The 23,426-nt window shown below is 41.1% G+C and overlaps 1 protein-coding gene and 1 long non-coding RNA gene across 2 annotated transcripts in view; one reads left to right on the top strand and one right to left on the bottom strand.

Annotated features, from left to right (window-relative positions):
- Positions 1–4,373: 4,373 nt before the first annotated feature.
- mrpl3 (mitochondrial ribosomal protein L3) overlaps positions 4,374–23,426 on the bottom strand; it is a 52,004-nt gene continuing 32,951 nt past the window's right edge. The window contains exons 6-9 of the mRNA XM_043719591.1: positions 21,930–22,041; positions 19,355–19,432; positions 18,193–18,270; positions 4,374–4,990 (exon numbers count right to left, since the gene is read on the bottom strand). Of these exons, the coding sequence (XP_043575526.1) occupies positions 4,841–4,990; positions 18,193–18,270; positions 19,355–19,432; positions 21,930–22,041 (418 nt within the window). The 3' untranslated portion in view covers positions 4,374–4,840. The remainder of the gene's footprint in view (positions 4,991–18,192; positions 18,271–19,354; positions 19,433–21,929; positions 22,042–23,426) is intronic.
- LOC122564540 lies at positions 8,935–13,623 on the top strand. The gene is made up of 3 exons (XR_006315936.1): positions 8,935–9,011; positions 9,909–9,980; positions 11,995–13,623. It is a non-coding gene; the product is annotated as an uncharacterized LOC122564540 (long non-coding RNA).

Raw genomic sequence — 23,426 nt, 5'->3', positions numbered from 1 at the left:
AGGACTTGGTGTTGGTCAGAAAATTGGCAGCAAAACTTTGAATGAATTCAAATGCACAAAACATGGACAATGAGAAGCCACCCATGGGATTATTGGAATAGACGCAATTAGAGATACCAAAATATATGGATTATTTCAGGGCATTTAGGTTCACTAACTTAAAAGATATTGAAATGCAATATGTGAATTATCGAACCATCTACAGATTTCAAGTCACATAGGCCAGGCCAGGTAAGGATAGAAGCTTTCTTTTCCTAAAAGACATCAGTAATTCAAATGGGTCTCTATAGCAATAGATAGCAGTTTCATGGCACCATTACTGAGAACAGCATTATGTTCCAGGTTCACAAAATGAATTTGAATTCCATCGGCTGCCATACGGATTTGAGCCCGTGTCCCACAGCGTTATCTGGGCCTCCAGATTAAAGCCAAAGGCAACACTAATGTGACACCGCCTCCCCATAATTTGGATTTGTACAAATTTAGGATTAGTTTATAAGGGTCAGAGGGGTTGTTCAGCAGACATTGTTACAAAACTCAGATGCACCTCATGAACAAGGCAAGCTTTGGGATGTTTTCCACAGCAATAGCACAGCATGAAGGAGGAAGTTCTCTTTAGTGCAATGATTTCTAATTGACTGTTGCCTGTATGGGTAACAATGCACACTACAGAGAAGCAACTTCTTTTCCTTTATTCCTTCATGGGAAGAGGGCATCGCTGGCCAGGCAGCATTCATTGGCTATCTCCAACTGCCCAAGGGCAGGTAAGAGTCAACCACATTGCTGTGGGTCTGGAGTCATATGTAGGCCAGACCACTTAAGGATGACAGTTTCCTTCCCTAAAGGACATTACTGGGTGGAGAGAACCAGATCTGTTTTTCCAACAGTGGTCATCATTAGACTCTTAATTGCAGATTTTCACTTTTTATTGAATTCAAATTCCACCATCTGCCATGATGGGATTCGAACCTAGGTCCCCAGATCATTACCTGATTCTCTGGATTAACAGTCCAGTGACAACACCATTGGAACATTGCATCCCTTGTATCAATGACAGGTACTCCTTGACTCAAAGTTGTTATTTTCAGAGAAGTAAATACCAAATTTCACTAGCATTGTAACAAGAAATTCAGGACATTCTAATCTATCCTCAAAGTACAGGATTCAGTTTACATAACCTGTTAAAGGTCAACAGAAAGCCACAAAAAGAGCTGCAAAGTATGATAGATTATGAGAAAAAAAACTAGCTCAGAATATAAAGACAGATAGCAAAAGTTTCTATAAATTAAATATAAAAAAAAAACAATGGCTAAAATAAACATTGGTCCTTTAGAGGATGAGAAGGGGGATTTAGTAATGGGATATGATGAAACGGCTGAGGCATTGAATAGGTATTTTGTGTTGTCCTTCACAATGGAGAACCCTAATAACATGCCAGTAAGTGACGAAGAGACGAAGGTAGGTGAGGACCTGGAAACAGTCATTATTATGGACGAGGTAATGTTAGGCAAGCGAATGGAGCTAAGGTGGTCCTGATGGAATGCATCCCAGGGTACTAAAAGAGATGGCAGGAGAAATAACAAATGCACTTGTGGTAATTTTCCCAAAGTTCACTGGACTCTGGAGCAGCTCCAGCAGATTAGAAATCAGCAATGTGACACCGCTGTGTAAAACGGGCGGTAGACAAGAGATGGAGAATTATAGATCGGTTCGCTTAATAATAGATTCAAGCACCTACAGAAGTTAAGGAAGAAATAGCAAGGCATCTAGAAATTGTCCTGTTGGGCAGACACAGTATGGGTTCATGAAGGGCAGGTCATGCTTAACAAATCTCTTGGAATTCTATGAAGACATCATGAACAAGGTGGACAATGGGGACCCAGTGGATGTGGCGTACCTAGATTTCCTAAAGGCATTCAACAAGGTGCTGCACAAAAGGCTGCTGCATGGATAAAGATGCAAGGCGCTATGGGCAATGTATTAGCATGGAGAGATTAGTTAACTAATAGGAAGGAAAGAGTGGGTATAAATGAGTGCTTTGCTGGTTGGCAATCAGTAACTAGTGGTATGACTCACGGATCAGTATCGGGACTGCAATTATTCATAATTTATATAGATGATTTGGAGTTGGGGACCACGTGTAGTGTATCAAAGTTTGCATAGGACACCGAGATGAGTGGTAGAGCAAGCGTGCAGAGGACTGTGAAACTTTGCAAAGGGACATAGATACTTTGACTGGGCAAAGGCCCGGCAGAGGGAAAACAATATTAATAAATGTGAAGTCATCCATTTCAGTAGGAGTAACAGTAAAAATGATTATTACTTGAATGGTAAAAAGTTGCAGTATGCTGCTGTGCAGAGGGACCTGGGTGTCCTTGTGCATGAATCACAGAAGGTTGGTCTGCAGGTACAAGTAATTAGAAAAGTAAATGGAATTTTGTCATTCATTGCTGAAGGGATTTTGTTTAAAAGGTTATGTTGCAGCTGTATAAGGTGCTGGGGAGGCCACATCTGGAGGAGTGTGTGCAGTTTTGATCTCCTTACTTGAGAAAGGATGTACTAGCACTGGACGGGGTGCAGAGGAGGTTCACTCGATTCCAGAGTTGAGGGATGTTGGCTTGTGAGGAGAGACTGAGTAGACTGGGATTATATTCATTGGAATTCAGAAGAATGGGGGGTGGGGGGGGGGATCTTATAGAAACATATAAAATTATGAATGGAATTGATAAGATAGTAGGAGGGAGGATGTTACCACTGGCAAGTGAAACTAGGACAAGAGCGCATAGCCTCAAGATTAGAGGGAGCAGATTTGAGAAGGAATATCTTCACCCAGAGGGTTGTGAATCTGTGGAATTCCCTGTCCAGTGAAGTAGCTGAGGCTTCCTCAGTAAATGTTTTAAAGTTAAGATAGATTTTTTTTGAACAGTAAAGGAATTAAGGGTCATGGTGAGAGGGTAGGTAAGTGGGGCCGAGTCCATGAAAAGATCAGCCATGATCTTATTGAATGACGGAACAGGCTCGATGGGCCAGACGTCCTACTCCTGCTCCTAGTACTTATGCCCTGCGCTAAAACAGTCCAGTAAGGAGGCAGAATTAATAAACTATCAGATCTTATAGCACAATGGCTTAAAATAAAGCAGAACTGCACAGGATGGCTAATCAAAATTCTGCCCTCACAATATGAAGGACAGTAAGAATGTATATCCATTCTTTAATCAGAGCATGAAGCGTTTTATACAAGTCTAAGTTAAATGCATGTGGCACAAGACAAACCATTTGTGACAAAAAGTGAATATGAAATGATTGCAAAATCTAAACCCAAGTAGAGAGGGCCAAACAGTTGGCATTGCTAATGCGGTACAGAATTCAAATAGAAACTACACCTTAAGTCTGTAAGTTAGCGCAGTGAGCTGGGAGGTTTGTTTTCAGACATTTTGTCACCGTACTCGGTAACATCATCAGTGAGAGTCTCTCGTGATGCGCTGCTGGTATGTCCCGCCTCTCTATTTATAGGTTTTGGTTTCTTAAGGTGGGTGATGTCATTTCCAGTTCTTTTCTTTTTCTCCAAGGAAAGGTAGATAGGATCTAAGTCGGTGTGTTTATTGATGGAGTTCTGGTTAGAATGCCATGCCTTTAAGAATTCTCATGTGTGCCTTTATTTCATCTGTCCAAGGATATGTGCATTGTCCCAGCCAAAGTGGTGTCCTACACTTTCTTCTGATACCTCCCTGTTCAAAGCACACACTGCACTATTATTATAGTGAAAACAAGTTATCTATGGGTAAACACAGAAACCCATCAAATCAGGTCACATTTAAGACCTGTGTTTTACATGTCCATGGATTGTCAGCAGCAATCGAACACGTGCTCAATGTTTTCACAGAATTAACGCCATATTTAATGACAGGTCAACAGCTTTTGATGCTAAGTCAAAACCAGTAGAATTGTGGATACTGTAAGTCAGAAACAAGCACAGAAATTGCTGGAAAGAAATCAGAGTTAACGTTTCAGGCCAAGTTCTGAGGAAGGGTCAACCCGTAAAGTTAACTCTGACTTCTCTCCACAGATGCTGCCAGACGTGCTGAACTTTTCCAGTGATTTCTGATTTCATAGCTTTTGATACTATGTTGCCGTGTGTGGTATAATTGTTGTGGGTTGGAATACTGTTTAGTGCAACGGAAACCAACTGTAGTTTCAGTAACGTTACCTTCTCGAGGTGAGTTGACTCAATTAAAAAAAAAAACAGGGTTGAACCAGATATTTCTCTGATGAGAACACTATTCCACACAAAACAGTAAACAGCAAATCCCCATTATACTACAACAGTTTCGTCATACTTTAAACTACCCAGTACAAAACACTTGGGAGTTTTATTATTTTCTACAAATATTTTAATTCATACATATATTTTCAGCCAGAGGTGGCCTCCCTTGGTATCTATATTTCACATAACTTGGATAGTATGGACTGCATAAATTACAGCTCTAAGTTACAAAAGAATAAAACCTTCATAGTTTGGCAGAACTTTTTTTTCTCTTTCATGATGTTGTCCAGGTCCCTCTGACAAACTCATGCTGCTGAAAATCGTGGAATATTCTGGGCCATCAAATTAATCCCATGCACAGTTAGAACTAACAGCCTCCAAACATTCTTCTTAAACTTATTCATTTGGTGGTCAGGTTTTCCCTGTCAATTGAGTTTCTTTCCCCTTACACCTCACCCGACAGCTCAGCGGCACGGGTCAATACGTGGAAGAACGGTCTCTGAAACGAAACAAAGTTAAGGCAGGACATCTGGAGGATGAGTAGCTGCCAACAGAACACCTCGACAGTGTCAAACATCAGGAGATGATGATAGAGGGCTCAGTGAACTGAAATACTGCGCCATCAAACAGGTCTTCAGGCAGTTCTTCATCGCCATCAGCAAAGTATGTTGGGAATGGTGGATTCTCATTGTCTTGCTGATGAGTAGGCAATGTAGTGTCATTGACCTGGTCCAAAAGAGAGAGAAGATAAGGCACTGCAAAAGCAAAGTCACTGCAATCTTTAAATCAGTCAATGCAATTTAATGTGTTAAATCACCTCTGATAAAGAATGCACATCATTCCAAACAAATAATGAAACCAATTCATCTAATTTGTTGGAACCTGTTCTAAATTTTCATTTGTGATCAAATAATTTTATCTCTCGCATCTTTAGAGCCAGATGCAGAGCATGAATGTTATCTTTTGAAATTCTTGTAATGAACTGACAACAGCAGCAAATTACATGAAATATAAGCCTGCGTTCCAACAAAAAGGTCACTGACCTAAAATGCTCAGCCTATCTATCATTCTCTCAGATGGTGCCTGACCTGCTAAAGCCTCACAGCATTTTGTGTTTTTATTTATTTAGCGTTTAGCCTTCCTGCATGACCTTTGTGTGGGTGACAACATTCTCTTCGGGCCATTGTAAAAGCTGACACAATCCTCGGGTTTCCAATAAAAGATCTGCATGATGATATAGCAGCCCTCGTGACCCTGGCAAGTTCTAAAGTGCTTTACAACCAATGAAATATTTCTGAAGCATCAGCCTGATTGTAATGTCAGAAACACCGCACTGAATCGATAGGCAGCAAACTCTCAAAAACAGCAATTGCTTAATGACTGATGTTAACTGAGTAACTAATACTGGACAGGGCACCCAAAGTCCGAACCCATCTTGTATTGAATCTTGTGAACTTGAGACTTTTTTTTGCCTCCCTCAAACTCATCAACACACACAAAAATGTCACCACTCTGAAGCAGATGTTTCATTTTATCTCCATCTTAGATGCCTTTCTCAGCTGTAAAATACTCCCAAACTCTCATACCCGTTATTCCTGGAGATATCTCTCCTCCTTCAAGTCTAAAGGACTTAAAGCTTACTGCATCTGGTACACGAAGGCTTCAAGACCAGATCTATTGGAGGTAATATATACGCTGTCAGGCTCCCACTCCAAAGCTACCCAGTAATCCAGGAAACCCCTACTTTAAAACCCAGCTCTTTAGCAAAGCTTTTGGTCATCGCTTCCTGTTCCTTCTTTGGTAAAGCATTTCAATTTTGACAACAAATGCGCCAATCTCCCAACTAGGTAAACCAGACTTTGAAAACCCTATGAAAAAGTTAATGTTAAAATGTGACAATATTCAAACATGCTAGCCTGAGATGAATTACAGCAGGTAAATCCATGAAGTTGGCATAAATCTCTCATTTAGTGCTCACCCTCCCAGCAACCTCCCATTTCCGGTTATAAAAACTATCAATGCATAATGAAGTAATGTTCAGGAATATGCACAAGTCCAGCTTTAAAACAAATCATCATCATTTTTCAGAGAAACATTTCCCCAATGCGAGCATTCCCTCCACCACCAATCTTCCCCATCATTCCTCTTTGCACTGGTGGCACATGTACACCTGCTGTGAAAAGGAGAAAGGGTAAATCTTCAATGACAAATGCTGGCACTGTTCTCAATTTAACAACCTGGAGCCTGTGACAATAATGTACGATGGATCACTCCCTTTTCCAGGATGGAACTGCTGGTGACCTGCTCACTATCCATGCAGTCACACTGCCTCGGATGCCCAAGCAGGAGACACTGTCTCCAGCAGAGTGGAGGGTACGTGAACATATCAATAAGGGAGGCTAGGCTATTCAGACTTACACGGAATATTCCATAAATACAGCTGGCTGCTGCTGTCAAAAAATCCACATGCTTTGGAAATGTATCCAGGAGTTAACTGTGTGATGAAGAGGGGAGGATGTCTATCATTGGTGTGTACTCATTCGCAGCAGTAAAACTAAGCTCTAGATGCTGCAAAGAAATTGACCCCTTGCTCTTTCTCACCTTTCAGTGGTACACGATAATCATTTGAATCCCTGCCACACTCATGTCCACACTAAGCATGAGGCTCTCAGTTTCAAATCACAAAGGGATAAGAAGGTATAGCTGATAGGATACCATCCCTATATTATTTGTCCTTCACTGATGAAATATTTTGGGACGGGGAGCACATTGTACAGAATATCTATCAGAAAAGCACAACGGCAACTCTGCCTGACAGATTCAGCAGTTTAGGAGCGAATGTCCAATTTATAATTAGACCACTGCATTGGGGTTTTGAAAAAAATGTTAGAGGGGTTATACAACTGTAGTTGTTGCTCATTTTTTGCAAACAAATTCTTAAAAGGTATCAGAACAAGTTTAAGAAATGAAATTGTCAAGTAAAATGTGCTCCCGTTAATAATTTTGCATATTACAGGATAATGTTGGAACTGAATAGTAATACATTTCCAAATCTGTTTAACATTGAGTCTATGCTACATTTATAGTCCCAATGAAACAACTTCAACTGCATGCCTTCCCATTGCGTAGTGATTAATGCACTAACCATCATGCTTGTTTTAAGCTTCAAATCAACAGCTGGTTGAATTATTATTTATTGTACATATTGAAGGATATTTCCACAGCTGAGTGAACAAATGATTCACATTCACATTATTCATTGAGAAGTAAAGTTATGTGCAGCAATCTGCAACAATGCAAATACATTTTCTTTAAGATTTCAGCAATCATACAAGGGAGGCGATGGCAAAGTGGTGCTGTCGCTGGCCTGTTAACCCAGAGCCCCAGATAATGTGCTGGGGACCTGGGTTTGAATCCTGTATGGCAGATGCTGGAATGGAACTGGAATTAAGAGTCTAATGATGACCATGAATCCACTGTCAATTGTTGGAAAAACCCATCTGGCTCACTAATGTCCTTCACTGCTCTGGCCTACATGTGACTCCAGACCCACAGCAATGTGGTTGATTCTTAACTACCTTCTGGGCCATTAGGGATTGGCAATAAATGCTGCCTAGTCAGCGATGCCCTCATCCCAGGAATAAATTTTTAAAAAGGTAATTAGAAGAGAAAGCAGGCCATTCAGCCCCTTGAGTGTGTGCAGTACCATTTGAAAACACCACGCCTGATCTGAATGTACCTTCAACTCCATTTTCCTGCCTACCCTCAAGACCCTTACATCCCTGACTGACCAGGGAATCAAAGTCTGCTTTCAAAGTAGTCAATGACTCTACCTCCACCAAAAGGGCTACTCTTGACCCTCTGAGAAGATTTCTCAGCTGCCTTGAATGGGAGAGTCTTGACTTTTAAATTGTCTCCCTTTTTCTAGTCTCTCAAACATGTATTCAATAAGCTTCATAAAACCATGAGGAGCATAGGTAGGGTAAATAGACAAGGTCTTTTCCCTGGGGTGGGGGATTCTAAAGCAAAAGGGCATAGGTTTAGGGTGAGAGGGGAAAGATCTGAAAGGGACCTAGGGGGCAACTTTTCACACAGAGGGTGGTGCATGTATGGAGTGAGTTGCCAGAAGTAGTGGTGGAGGCTGGTAAAAATACAACATTTAAAAGGCACCTGGATGGGTTTATGAATAGGAAGGGTTCAGAAGGTTTGGGTCAAATGCTGGCAAATGGGACGAGATTAGGTTAGGATATCTGGTCAGCATGGGCGAGTTGGACCAAAGGGTTTATTTCAGTGCTGTACATCTGTATAAATGAACTTTGGAAATAGACATTTTGTTTGGTGCTTAATAAGTGTTGATGTCTCAGATGTGTGGAGTATTGCCAGTGGTTCTGTGTAACAAATGATATTTATGTGGAGTTAATGGTCAATGGGCAATGCACCAGAATGTTGATAATGGGGGTGGGGTGTTCAGCAACGATAGCGACATTGAAAGCCAAAAGGGCAACGGTTAAACATTTTATCAGAGATGGACACTGCCTGACACTTGTATGGTGCGAACGTTCCTTGCTGTTTATCAGCCCAAGCCAGGATGTTAGCCAGATCTTTCTGCACATGGACACTGGTGGCTTCTGTATTGAGAAACGACAAATAATGTTAACATTGTGCAATCAGCAAACATTGCCACTTCGGAATTTCTGATGGAAAGAAGTTTATTGATGTAACAAAAGGACCTGGGAGTCAGCTTAAGGTGAGAGTTCTGTTTATAGGGAATGCCAGGCATTAGACATTGATTCAGTCTGTAAAACACTCCTAAACATTGTTGGTCCACAGCAAGGTATTGTAAATATGTCAAGTAGGACTTAACACATACATTAAATAATTAGACTTCCTTTTTGTAAATGTACCGGAGGGTGTTGAAGAGATAAACAACAGCTTTAAAGATTCCATTCTCCTTATGTATATTGAAGGCGAAGATTGATAGATTCTCCATCAGTCGGGGATCAAGGGTCATAGGGAAAGGGCAGGAAAGTGGATGTGCGCAACGTCGGATCAGCTGATCATGACACTGTTGAATGGCAGAGCAGGCTCGATGGGCTGAATGGCCTACTCCTGTTTCTCTTATGTTCTTAAACAATAATCACTTCAAGCACAGGAAGATACAGGGGGCAATGTGCACACAGCCAGAATAAGTAAATTCATGTAAGCATAACAGGCCAGAGGACTTATCGAGTCATGCAATGTATATGGTCTCAACTTTGAAAGATTTTTCAAAGTCTTGCTTACAAGAATTCCTAAAATGTCAGTTTTCAGCTCCTGGTATCTCATCTACACCTCACCAACTCACAATCAGAATTAAGCTTCAGCAACAACTAATCAGTGAGAGTTCATTTCATCCACAGTTTGCTGCCAAGATGCATTTATTGTCAGGGCTGCAGACCAGTTTGCACGATTTTCATTAGGGTCATCATTGCATGTATACCTCCCCAGATTTAACTGGCAGTAATCCTAACAAAATCAGATCGTTAATTCATTCAATAGCTTGTATTTCTTGCATCTTCCTTATTATATTGCTTCCGGTTGTTCAATTTCTTTTGTCTTTTTCCATAATTCTGTCCATCAATCACCGCTTTTTATTTTCAATCAGCAAGGAAATCGAGCAGGATGAGGAAACAGCAAGAAAGTAGTTACCAGATCAGCCATCTCACTGAATGGAGAGGTACCTCGTGAGCTGAATTATCCCTTCTGCTCCTACATCTTATGGTCTCTAGGTGCCTGTGTCCCAAGTTTACACATTTCAATCTCAAGTCTTAAGCATCCAACTGCACCATATTAGATTAGATTAGATTAGATTACTTACAGTGTGGAAACAGGCCCTTCGGCCCAACAAGTCCACACCGACCCGCCGAAGCGCACCCACCCAGATCCATTCCCCTACATTTACCCCTGCACCTAACACTACAGGCAATTTAGCATGGCCAATTCACCTAACCTGCACATTTTTGGACTGTGGGAGGAAACCGGAGCACCCAGAGGAAACCCACGCAGACACGGGGAGAATGTGTAAACTCCACACAGTCAGTCGCCTGAGGCAGGAATTGAACCCGGGTCTCTGGCGCTGTGAGGCAGCAGTGCTAACCACTGTACCGCCCAAATGTTCCAAATGATCAATCTACACTGTGCAGATTTACATTTCATCTCTTATTAATAAACCACAAACCACTTTTTGGTTTGACATGCATGCAAGAACAAAATCAGAGCAGTAGAGAAAGCTGAGCCACCAAACGTAAAGTGGTTTTCTAATTTTGGAGGTTGGTTAATATTTGGCAACAGTAACTGGCTCTCAGTGGGAAATTCTAATTTTGTTTTGGCCTTTCTTTATTACTTCATGGGATGCAAGTTATAAAAGAGAGGTTGGGACTTCTTATTCTGGAGTGTGGGAGGCTAAAGGGCGACCTTGGTGAGGTTTGTACAATCATGATGGGCATAGATAAGGTGGATGGCCAAAGTCTTTTTCCCAGAATAGGAGAGTCCAAAAGGAGAGGGCACAGGATTTAAAATAAGTGGGGAAATATTCAAAGAGGACTTAGCGTCAGAGAGATGTATAGCATGGAAACAGACCCTTCGGTCCAACCCGTCCATGCCGACCAGATATCCCAACCCAATCTAGTCCCACCTGCCAGCACCCAGCCCATATTCCTCCAAACCTTTCCTATTCATATATCTATCCAAATGCCTCTTAAATGTTGCAATTGTACCAGTCTCCACCACTTCCTCTGGCAGCTCATTCCATACACGTACCAACCTGTGTGAAAAAGTTGCCCCTTAGGTCTCTTTTATATCTTTCCCCCTCACCCTAAACCTATGCCCTCTAGTTCTGGACTCCCCGACCCCAGGAAAAGACTTCGCCTATTTACCCTATCCATGCCCCTCATAGGCAACTTTTCCCACAGAGGGTGGTACATTTATGGAACAAGCAGCCAGAGGGAGTGGCAGAGGTGAGTACAATTACAACATTTAAAGGCATTTGGACAGGATAGGATAAGGAACATTTAGAGGGACATGGGCCAAATGCAGGCAAATGGGCCGAGTTCAGTTTAGGAAACCTGATCGGCATGGACAAATTGGGTCAAAGGGACTGTCTCCATGCTGTATGACTATAACTCAATGAGTGTCATCCACAAGCCAAGTATTTATTTCTCTTTCCTACTTGCCTTTGTACTGTGTGGTTCACTTGGTCAGTTCTGAGGGGAGTTAAGAGACAACCACAGTGCTGAGGGTCTGGAATCATGTGCAAGTCAGACCAGGGAGGGATGGCAGATTTCCCTTCCCATGAGGATATTGGTGATCCAGGTTTCTACAGCAGTCAGTGACCGTGGTAGCAGCTGCCAGTATTCACACTAGCATTTGGTTTCAGATTTATTGCTCAAAATTTAAATCCCAGCTACAGTGGTGAGATTTGAACCAGTCCCACCAAAAGCATTGCCCTGATCCCTTAGATTACTAAACCAGTGACATAACCGCAATGTCACTGTCTTCTCCAATTATCCTCATTTTTAGCCATAACTTACAAATCTTTCCTAATATTTTAAACAATGCCCAATGTTCAGATTAGCAAACTAGACAAGAATGACTCTGTGTAGGATTATTGTAATAATGGAGAAATGTTAAATAGGACATTAAAGGTAAAAGTCAGAGTCTGACTGGACCATACGGCTGCTTTCTCATTACAGACAGACGACTTGTGGTGGTGTAACAGGAGGGTCACCATACCTCAGGCTAGGGGAGAGGTTGAGAAGGCGGAATCTTCACGGTGAGCATGGCTGGTGTAGGAATCGAATCCACAGTGTTGGTGTCACTGTATCACAAACTGACTGTCCAGCCAACTGAACTACAGGCCACCTTATGGAACGTTAAATTCACTCAGCACAAAGTGCTGATTCACACCATTTATGTACTTGTTAAGAAAATATATATCAGGAATTCATTACCAATATGGACTGACAGGGCATGTAATGTCGAGCCAGGAGTGTGGGGCAGGGGACAGTAACTGGTCTGGGGGGCCAGGGAAGCAGTGAGCACATCGTTCTCAGTGAGAATAGCAATCACCACCATACTTCCTTTTCTTTGTCTTGTGCTATTCACCCAGAAGCCCACAAATAATGACTTTTTGTTAAGCAGATGGCATCTCTGAGAAGCATCTGTTCATGTTTGGAGGAATGGATGGTGAAGACTGGTGGGACAAATTAATTACTGACTCAAAAATCTAATTAATCAAGCTAAGGAACTTTTTGGATAAATGATATTAGGATAGAAAGAACATTTTGCAATTTTGTACAAGACATCACTGGAGATTGAACGTGTCATTAGAAAAACAGATAGTGTGTTTTTCAAACAGTGGCCTGCATTGTCCATGCTGCCTCTCTCCAGGAACAACTTACTGAGGGCCACTCCCTTGCTTTTCTTTATAACCCTGCATACCCCCGCCTTTTTTAGATAATCAAATCCCTTTGCAAAGCCTCAAGTGGACCTGCCTTCCCCACATTCTCAGGAATTGTATCTCAAACCCAAATTACTTGCCGAGGAGGAAATGTTTCCTGTGTGTTGCTTTTTTTTTGACAATTGCTTTCAATCTGTGCTACCTGATCCTCAACCCTTCCACTAATGTAAACAGCTATCCCGGTTTACACTGCCCAGACCCCTTGTGATTTTGAATACCTCAATCAAATCTAGGAACTTAATCTGAACATAGCTCCTGGATGATCAATGCTGTTATTTGATGACATGCCTTGGGCAACTTTACCTTCCATTTCACCTTCGAAAGTTATTATCATTAATCAGAATAATAATAAGTTACAGGTCACATTCTCTTCATGTCTGATTGGATTTCCTCAGGATGCTCTGGTTTCCCCCTCCAGTTAAATGATGTGCAGGTTAGATGGATTGGGCATGGATTAGAAAGTATGATAACTGGCTGTAGCTGATGGGCAATCTCACACTGTTGATCTTTGCTTTAGAAAATCACTTTGTTAAATATGATCATTTTCAGATCAGTACAACTAATCCAAAAACAAATCAGGATCCCACCAGCATTGTAATTCTTCAATATTTACTGGAGCTCACTCATCACTGTCTGAATTAAACGCACCAGGAAAAACAGAAATTGGAACAACGTGACTACAGTTGCATTCATAGAGTAGAATCCCTACAGTGGGGAGGCAGGCCATTCAGCCGATCGAGTCAACACCGGCCCTCCAAAGACATCCCACCCTGATCCACCTCACTACCCTATCTTTGTAACCTTGCATTTCTTATGGCTGACCCACCTAACCTGCACATCCCTGAACACTATGGGCAATTTACCATGGCCAATCCACCTAACCTGTACATCATTTGACTGGAGGAGGAAATCAGAGCATCCTGAGGAAATCCAATCAGACAGGGAGAAAACATGCAAACTTCACTCAGACAGTCGCTCGAGGCTGGAATTGAACCCAGGTCCTTGGTACTGTGAGGTAGCAGTGCAAACCACCATGCCATTTCAAATTGGTCTGTTAGCCAGAGGTGTTTTACTGAATCTGAATATAAAGAGGCCCCTAGATTTTTATCTCATTATATTAGCTTCCACACTAAGGAGGCGAGATAGGGAGTGAATATTGTGGTGATAATGTCACTGATGTTAGTAACCTAGAGACCCAGGCACATATTCTGGGAGTGTGGGTTCAAATCCCACCACTGGAGCTGGTGGAATCTCAAGCCAATTAGTAAAATGTCAGTTATGACAGCCACAAAGCCATCATCAATTGTTGCCTCAAAAGAAACATCTAGTTCATTAACGCTCTTCATGAAATCTCCTGTTCTTACTTTGTCTGGCTAGGCCAATATTCTGGGCACATTGTTTCAAACCCCATCATCGATTGAAATATTAGTCAATGAAAATCTGGGATTAAAGGTTAGCCTGATGACAATTGCGTAACTATTGTCAAATATTATATTAAAAAAAACTATCTGGATCACTGATGTCCTTCAGGGAAGCAAATCTGCCGTCCTTCCCTGGTCTAGCCTAGTTCTGGGCTCCAGACTTACACCAATGTGGTTGATTCTTAACTGGTCTCTGAAATGGCCTGCGCAATTCATGCGGTTCAAAGGTCATTACAAATGGGTAACAAATGCTGGCCTTAGCAGTGACGGTCACAGCTTAATGAAAAGAAATAAAAACATCCTGTTGCACACACCCACTGCTGAATGAGGACATTCAACCTGTCTCCTCAAGGTAGTCTATCTGAAACTTCCAGAAATACTATGCTCCAAAGAGTCCAGACTTCCAGTGCAAATCTCCACACAGATTTACTGGTCAGATCGATCACACTGGGAAGAGATTTGCAGGGACAAACACAGGGAGGGTAGTTAATTCAGAAGTCCGGTCACATCGGCATATCCCCCAGTACTTCCAAACAGTGCTTTTCATTAGTATTCAGAGATTTACAAAATGGACATCTGAGAGTTATTCTCAGTTGGGGATATAGATTGGAAGATAGGATGATTAAAAGAAAAAGGCAAAAGCAGAGAAAATACCCCAAGTTTAATGATCTGAAGGCTGAGAACATCCACAGAGCTACCGTGAAGAACTCTATATTGCAGAATTTTCCACACGAGGTAGATGTGAATTTATCACAAATATTAAGTTGTAAATGTAGCCAATAAAATCAGTGACTGCTTTGTCAGCCTGACCATTTTCACCTCTTCCAGATCAATAGAGTTAAAATTAAGGCAACAGAAGGCTCTTCTGGTGTAGTGGAAGCGAGCCAGGATGCCCATTTTCAAGTCCCATCTGCTCCAGAGTAATAAAAAACAAATGGCAGTGGTAGTGTCCTTACCTCTAGGCGACAAGAGCCAGGTTCAAATCCTATCTTGTCCAGAGGAGTGTCATAACGCAAGTGTCCCTACAGTGTGGAAACAGGCTGTTGGGTCCATCAAGTCCACAGCAACACTCTGAAGGGCAACCCAGATTTAAAACCCCATGCTATCCCTGTAACCCTGCATTTCCTCAAGGCTAATCCACCTACCTTGTACATCCCTGAACACTATGGGCAATGTAGTATGGCCAATCCAGCTAACCTGCACACCCAAGAGGAAACCGGAGCACCCAGAGGAAATCCACATAGACACGGGGAGAATGTGCAAGCTCCACACAGACAGTTGCCTGAGGCTGGAATCAAACCCTGATCCCTGTCACTGAGTCGAAAAGTGTGGAACTGGAAAAGCACAGCAGGTCAGGCAGCATCCGAGGAGCAGGATAATCTGACTGATTGTGCTTTTTCCACTCTGACCTCCAGCATCTAAAGTCCTCACTTTTTTCCTGGTGCTGTGAAGCAGCAGTGCGAACTGCTGAGCCACCGCGTTAGGGTGATTAAAAATATTTGGGGCTCTGCTGGTGGTGGTACCATCCCTATCGCCAGACCCAGAGTCCTGGGTTCAATCCCTATCTGCTCATATAAGTGTGACTGCTGGTATTTTTCATACATAAACGTATTATACATAGTGATCAGCTTTAACAGTGTGTATGTTGTAACCTTTGCGACGCTGATAATTCACCCAAACAAAATTTTCTAATAGCATAGACTGACTTGAGGTGGCGGGGGGAGCAAATCTCAATCTGAGCAAAATGTTCCAGCTTGACTTTTCACAGCTTGTTATGGATCAGTCTTTTGTAACTAATGGGTGGCCCAACCTACAACCAGAGCACTGTCAAGGCCTCTGCATCAAATAGCGTTAAGCATTATGCATAATAATTTAATAACCTGTATAAATTTGCTTATTTATGAGCTACATGATGCTTTTGAACACACACAGGCACAGCTGCAAGATCCATATAGCTCAGCAGATTTTAGTGATTTTCAATTCCCTTTGAACAGGACATGCTTTTAAACCAGGTGATCTTTGGCTGCCAGCCGTTATTTCCTAAAAGCAGCAGCTGTCACAATCAAGTAGATTCCACATCAATTCCTCTTTATGACTCAAGTTCTTCAATCTGTCTTGGGGACTTGTGAGCAAGAAAACAAAGACGCTCACAAAGTCATTGAAGCTAGTCAGCAGCAATTGCATGGAAAGGCAGCAGCACAGCAAGCTGACTTTAGCTAAAATAATTAAGAATAAATCTGTCAGAGCAGTTAGCCGGAGATTCCGGATTGAAACAAAGCACTGTTTGATGACAATTCCAGGATGGATATCTCTCAGTGACCAAAGCAATGCTCACCACATTTGATTTTTTTATATAGGAACTGCTGGGCAGAGATTCAGGTGCAGCCACCTTACTGTTAGCAATAAATGGCAATGTGCTGTGTATCTTACATTTCCATAGCCAATTAAACCAATTAAATTCCACTCTGCTGGTAACTAAACTAGCGTTGCAGATGAGAAACTGCTGCATTGTTAAATGGCTTTACATGCAGTAAAACCTCTCAACCATTAAGGACAAACCCTTTTCCTATATTCAAATGGTGAGGGAGAGGCATATCTAAGTGTGCAAATTTAAACATCAAATTTAATTATTTGATGCTATACTTTATTTTCTCTATTTAACACTGTCTTTGTATTAGTTTGTTCAGGAGGCACAGGTTAAACCACTAAGGTTCAGATTTTTATGCATAGGATCATAGACACAAAGAATCCATTTCATCCACTGTGCTTGGGCTCACGAAAGAATGAGCCCCCGTCTGATCCCACCCTTCAGCATGTGGTCTGTATTGCTGGCGGCTATGGCAATCGAGGGGTGTTATTAACTGGACGTGACGGCTGATGGAGCACAAAAGGTCTATAATGCTTTTGTTTTCAGGATTCTGAACTGATGGTGTCAGGGATGAGCATTTATTTAGCAAGTACATTCACTATGATTGCTGGGATCCCCCCAGGGAGTGCAGAACCAGGCTTCACAATCTAAGGATATGGGGTTAGCCATTCAGGACTGAGGATGAGGGGATATTTCTTCACCTGGACAGTGGGGAACCTGTGGAATTGTCACAGAATTCAGTTGAAGTAAAAAAAAAAGCATGATTTCAAGAAGGATTTAGAGGCACTTCTTAGTACTAAAGGGATTAAGATATAGTGGACTGAACTGGACGATCAGCCTAGATCATGGAAAATGGCAATGCAGGACTGACGGGCTGAATGGCCTACTCCTAGTTTCTAAATTTCTATCCTAAACCCAATGGTCATTTTAAAACAACCAAACATTGTACATTGTAATTTAGGAACTCAAAGTAAAGGGCCATGGATTGCAGTTCCAGATTCTGAGGTTGAGGGACCAAAGAAGGAAGGAAAATTGAAACTGCGGATGCTGGAAATCAGAAACAAAAACAGAAATTGCTGGAAAAACTCAGGAGGTCTGGCAGCATCTGTGGAGAGAAACATTAACTCTGATTTCTCTCCTCAGATGCTGCCAGACCTGCTGAGCTTTTCCAGCAATTTCTGTGACCAAAGATGAATCTTGGAAGACGCTGAAAGTGAGAATAAGAAATGGGAAGAGAGGCTGGAGATAGTTTGGTTATAAATCAGTTGGAGTCAAACACGAATAGTCTCACATTAATGCAGCTTATAGCTGGAATTGTAACAATGATAAGATTTGATGTTTCATTAGCATTCTCTCCACTTTAAGCCCTTCTTCAGAAAGGCTTCTTGGTGAGATTTATAACTTACCCTCCTTACTTCAGGAAGGATTTTAATAAAACCTATTCAGTGAAATTGGGATTCAGGTGGATAAATGAAGAGGATCATAGAGAAAAATTGCAGACCTGATTTCTATTGAAAAAAGTTTTGAACAAATTTCATCCATAAGACAGTTGCTTCATTTGCAATCCCACTGCTCCAATAAATTGATGCAGCACAACCAGTGCCAGCTCAGGACTGAAATAAATTGTAGTTTGCAATCTTACCTTCACAAGGCAGTTTTTGTGTCCTGGGACTGATCCATGAACATAAAGGATATTCTCTTTTGTATTCACTCTCCAGACCTATAAATGTATAAATATGTTTCTAATAAACAAATTTACAGCAGAAATACCATATAGCTGTGCAAAAAACACACCCTGTGAAAAGGTACAATGGCAAATTCTCCAAGACTGTACACTGACAGGAAAGAATACCTGTCAGTATGTGGATCAAAAAGAGAATAAAATAATCTTATGTTTCTGACACATGATTATCCTTCTACCACTTGCTTGCCTGCCCACGGTCTACCTCCTTTCAAGCTCTTCTTAAAACCCTCATTTAATGATTTAAAAATGAAATGCACACCATCCCCCACTCCATTAACATCCAATCTGAGCTCATCAAAATGACTTGGGCTTTTTTCATTTAGCAAGAAGGTCAGGCATTAACTGGGATCTACTCAGTATAAAGAATTTGCATTTATATAGCACCAATCAACTTCATGGTGTCCTAAAGTCCTCCATAGACAAATAACTGATTTGCAGAATAATTAACACTGAAATATATAGAGATGCAATACATATGTATCTAACCATCAAAATACACAAGAGCAAAACTACTAGTAATTAGTAAGCCAAAAATTACTATTAACCAAAATACATCACATATTATCTGAACTTACAGCAGAGACAAATTATCCGTCCTGCACCTACAACATAATTTACAGAATTCAATGCTACAGAATTTTCCCAACTGAGTTGACTGTTTGGCTAGTTTGCAATGCAGAACGATGCTAACACAACAGTTGAAATCCCGCACTAGCTGAAGTTACCATGATGGTCGTTCCTTCTTGCCTCACGAGACGTAGTTATCTCCAGGTTAAACCATCTCTCTCTCTCTCTCTCTCTCTCTAATGAGAGAGCAGCCCTATAGTCTTTCAGATCTACAGCAATTTTACTTTTACTTTACCGCCAGCTGTAAAACAAGATGTCAGAAACCAAACTTTTGTTCCTTGAAGAAAGCCCACTACACTGTTTCAGTCAAATATCACATATGCATTAGACAACCCAATTCTGGCAAAAAGTGAAGGAAATATAGTAATTTTCTTCCCCATACCCGATTCTGACCCCAGGTTAAATCACATAAGGCATGCTTAACAAATCTAACCTTTAATCCAAATGCTGTTCTATAGACGTTCCCCATTTTTCCAGGCATTTTCTTCCCAGGAAAAACTCTGGCAGGGTCCTGTATTCACAATGACAAGAAATTCCTCGTGACACAAATGGATAAAATTCAACATTTGAACACTAAGTTATCCAGTTTTTAAAACATTGTTCGCAGAACGTAGACATCACTAACTAAGCTAGCAATTATTGCCCATTCTGTATTGCCCAAGAGAAGGTTTGGTGAGCTGTCTTCTTGAACGACCACACACTGATCGGTCTTTCGGAAGGGAGTCCTGGGATTTTGCCCCAGTTACAATGAGGGAACAGTGATATTGTTCCAAGTTAGGATTGTGTGTAACTTGAAAGGGAATAAGTAGATGGTGATGTCTCTATGCACCTACTGCTCTTGACCCTTTAGATGGTAAAGGCTATGGATTTTCGATGGTGCTGTCAATGTGCCCAGTGGCGAAGGAAGTGAACATTGAATGTGTAAGATATGGTACCTACTGTTAGAACCCTTACTAATGTTTCATTATTTTTATTTTATTCTTTATCTACCTTGATTAGGAACTGTGAACTGAAAATGACCTTTGGACCGTAGGCATTGGCTTGTGCTGGAATGGGTTTGTGAGGCCAGGGCTGGAAGTTAATTGCAGGTTGGTTCCTGATCAAAAGCTTCCACAGGCTCTTCAACACCAGCGAAGAACAGTATAGTTCAACAGATAATAGATACTTGGCCACAAACGAGGCCAGTATCTGGAAACTGGTTCCAGCAAGTCTGGGAGAGACCTTCAGCTCAACTCAAATGGCAGATACTGAATGGTAACAGGGACTTTGTGGAGAGATGGTCACTCTGACAGGCCAGAGTCTGAAATGGGTTTTGGATTGAGTTTGCTGTGAAGAGTCTGGCTGTTGATACTACAGTATGAAGACTTGACAGGTCCCTGCCTAACCTCCCATTGTCAGTGATTGGAAGTTCAGAGAATAGAAACTAAGTCATCAGTATCACTGACCTTCTCTGAGTGAGCTGTAAAGATGGCCCTGATCAATGCATTTGAAACTTTATCAAATAACAATCCTACATGTGGAACAATGCATCATGCAAACCACTTAGTAAACAGGCCTGCTTTGTTATTTCCTCTTATTTATCCCTCAACTGTGTTTGTTCGTCTGTCTGTCTCTTGTGTGAATTGGGTGGCAAACAAAAATTATTGGGTTTAAATCATAGACATTAATTAGATTACTCTTGTTTAATTTTGCTCTGCTAAAGTTATTTTATTATTAATAAAATGCTAGACTTTTGTTTAAGCTACAAATTCTGTGTCTAGAATTGATCCTTCTCAGTTTTGGATTGGTTATTCTAAAGTCTGGTCCTGAACCCCCAGGTTTAACAATGAGGATCTTTAAAGGTTTTAAATAATTTTCTTTTTTGTTTATTTTTGTAAGTATAAAGGTAGGAAGGGTGATTTGGTTCGATTGAATGTTTCTGTGTCATAACACAATCACATGAGCAGTTTTAGCTTTCAGACTTCACATTACTTTGCATGTATTGTGACTTGCATTTAGGATATTTTAGTATAAAGACTGTACTCAACTCATTAAACCAGTGGTTAAATCATTATATTATTTAGATATATTGGTATAAAATAATCACATGGTATTCCAACATTCCACACAGTTAGTTAAAAAAAGCTCAATATCCCAAATTATGGTTACAAAAAATTCATTTCACATTTAAGAAAACAGATTAAAGTTTGAGAATAAAAATACAAAAACTTGATGAAACTGTGAAATGTGATGGGGACACCTGAATTCAAGCCAATAAACCACATTCAATTTTATCGATTCATTTTGAAGTAAACACTCAAATTAGTTATTTACTCATTTTTAATATGCAATGAGTTGCAATTTCTGAAATTGTGTTTTCAAATGCCACTGTCGTTATTGCTGACCAGAAAAATTGCATTGAACCTGGAAACCAAGATGACCCAATGAAACCAAACATCATAACAATAAACACTGGTGATCACAGTGGATCAGACAACATCCATGGAAAGCAAGCTAATCATACAAGTCTAGATGACTCATCATCAGAGTTGAAGTGTAGAGGGAGGCAGTATTTATGCTATAGTTTGGATGGTGGTGGTAGTGGGGTGTAGGGTGCTGGAGAAAAGATGCTGATAGCCACATTCCGATCACTTAATTTGAGTTATCAACATCTTCTCTCCACTAGCGCACTACACCCCGCCCCCCCAACTATAGCATAAACGTTGCCCCATCTACACTTCACGTCAGCTCTGAAGTGTCATCTAGACTCGAAACATTAGTTTGCTCTCTCTCCATGGATGCTGTCTGACCTGCTGAGATCTCCAGCATTTGTTTTCAGTGCAGATTCCAGCATCTGCATTAATTTGCTTATATATCAGAACAAACTGTTTCAGCTCCTGTGCTAACAGTATGGAAGAGCTTAAGGCTTTGAATTGTTGGAGTAGATGAATAATGATGATTCAGTCTGTTCTAAGATGTTTAGTCATGTTGAAAATGCTCCATCAATAACTAACAGAAAGGATACTTACACCCCCAGGGCCTGATGCTCCCGGCCTTCTATGGGTTTTCGTCTGTCCATGAGTTGCAGGCTGGCCTTTAAATCCCCACCTTTTCATAACTCCCTGAAAACCTTTGCCAATTCTGCAAGAGGTTCACAAGATTAGAATTGATTTTTGCATTTGATAATTACAGTCTCAAAATTGCACACTATAATTCACATACATTCCTCTCAGGCTTTTACAACACACTGACAAAACAAAAGAAATCGAAGAAAATCTTAGAACGTATGGCATTGGCGAAATATAGTTTGACTTCAGAGTAAAATCATAAATTGTTCCTAAGAGTGTGGGGAGGCGGGTTCAATCAAGGCCTTCAAGAGGGCAAACGAGATTATTATTTACAATGAAGAATATGCAGAGCTGAGGAGAATGTAAAGAGCTAGAGCAAAGGTAGGCATACTTCTGAGGTAACAACAGTACAACTGGAAAGAACAGTACAACACAAACACAGCAGCATACACCATATCAGATATTTACACTTTATCTGCATGATATCTCTCCATTCATTTTTACTGCACGGCAAATCAAACTTACTTTAAGCATGGACAGGAACTGGTGAATTCAGTGGAGAGTTACAGTGGTAAGTTGGGGATAGTTTTATGGATCTAATCTGCCAAAGTGAAAATTTTGTGTAAATTTTTATCTACGGAGTGGCCTAGTTTCTTTTTAACATTACCATGAAAATGTCCACATCCTGGGCTGTTCAGATTCTGTTTTCCCTGTACAAGAGAAACCAAGTTGGAGCAAAACTATGAGAGAGAAATGCGGGGTGAATTAGGTGGTTACCTGAGACACCATAATGTGCATGGTGGGAAAAGTACTCTCTTGAAAGGCCCATAGGCCAGGTAATCAGTCACCGTATTTCCTGCACTAAAGGATAAAAGTTTGAAATCCTGGATCCCACACAACCATGGAGAAGAGATGTATCTTGGGAAACACCAGTAAAAGTTAAAACAATATATGTAAATTGGGAGAAATTAAAAAGAGTTTCCATACATCCATAATAAATGCACAAGAACATTGCTTAGCTCAGTCAGCAGAGTGACATCAACAGCATGGGTTCAATTCCCATTCTGGCTGAGGTTACTATGAAGAACTCCCCTTCTCAACCTCTCCCTTCAACTGAGGTGTGGTGGCCCTCAGGCTAAACCAACACTATTCATCTCTCTTGCTAATAAAAGAGAAACTCTGTGATGTCAAACAGAGACCTAGGGATTCAGGTACATAGTTCCTTGAAAGTTGCATCACAAGTACACAGGGTAGTTAAGGTGGTGCTTAGAACACTTGATTTCACGAGTAAGAGTACGGAGCATAGAAGCTGGACATCATGTTGCGGTTGTACAGAACCTTTGAATTACTGTGTATAGTTCTGGTTGCCCTGCTATGGTAAGTGTCATAAAACAGACCAAAGCCTCAGAAAATCTATATTACGCACACAACCTAGACACTAACTTTTTTCTTATTTTA

Source organism: Chiloscyllium plagiosum, chromosome 29 (assembly GCF_004010195.1).
Source record: "Chiloscyllium plagiosum isolate BGI_BamShark_2017 chromosome 29, ASM401019v2, whole genome shotgun sequence".
NCBI lineage: Eukaryota > Metazoa > Chordata > Chondrichthyes > Orectolobiformes > Hemiscylliidae > Chiloscyllium > Chiloscyllium plagiosum.
Note: the sequence above shows the minus strand (reverse complement) of the source record. Positions and strands in the feature narration are given on the sequence as shown.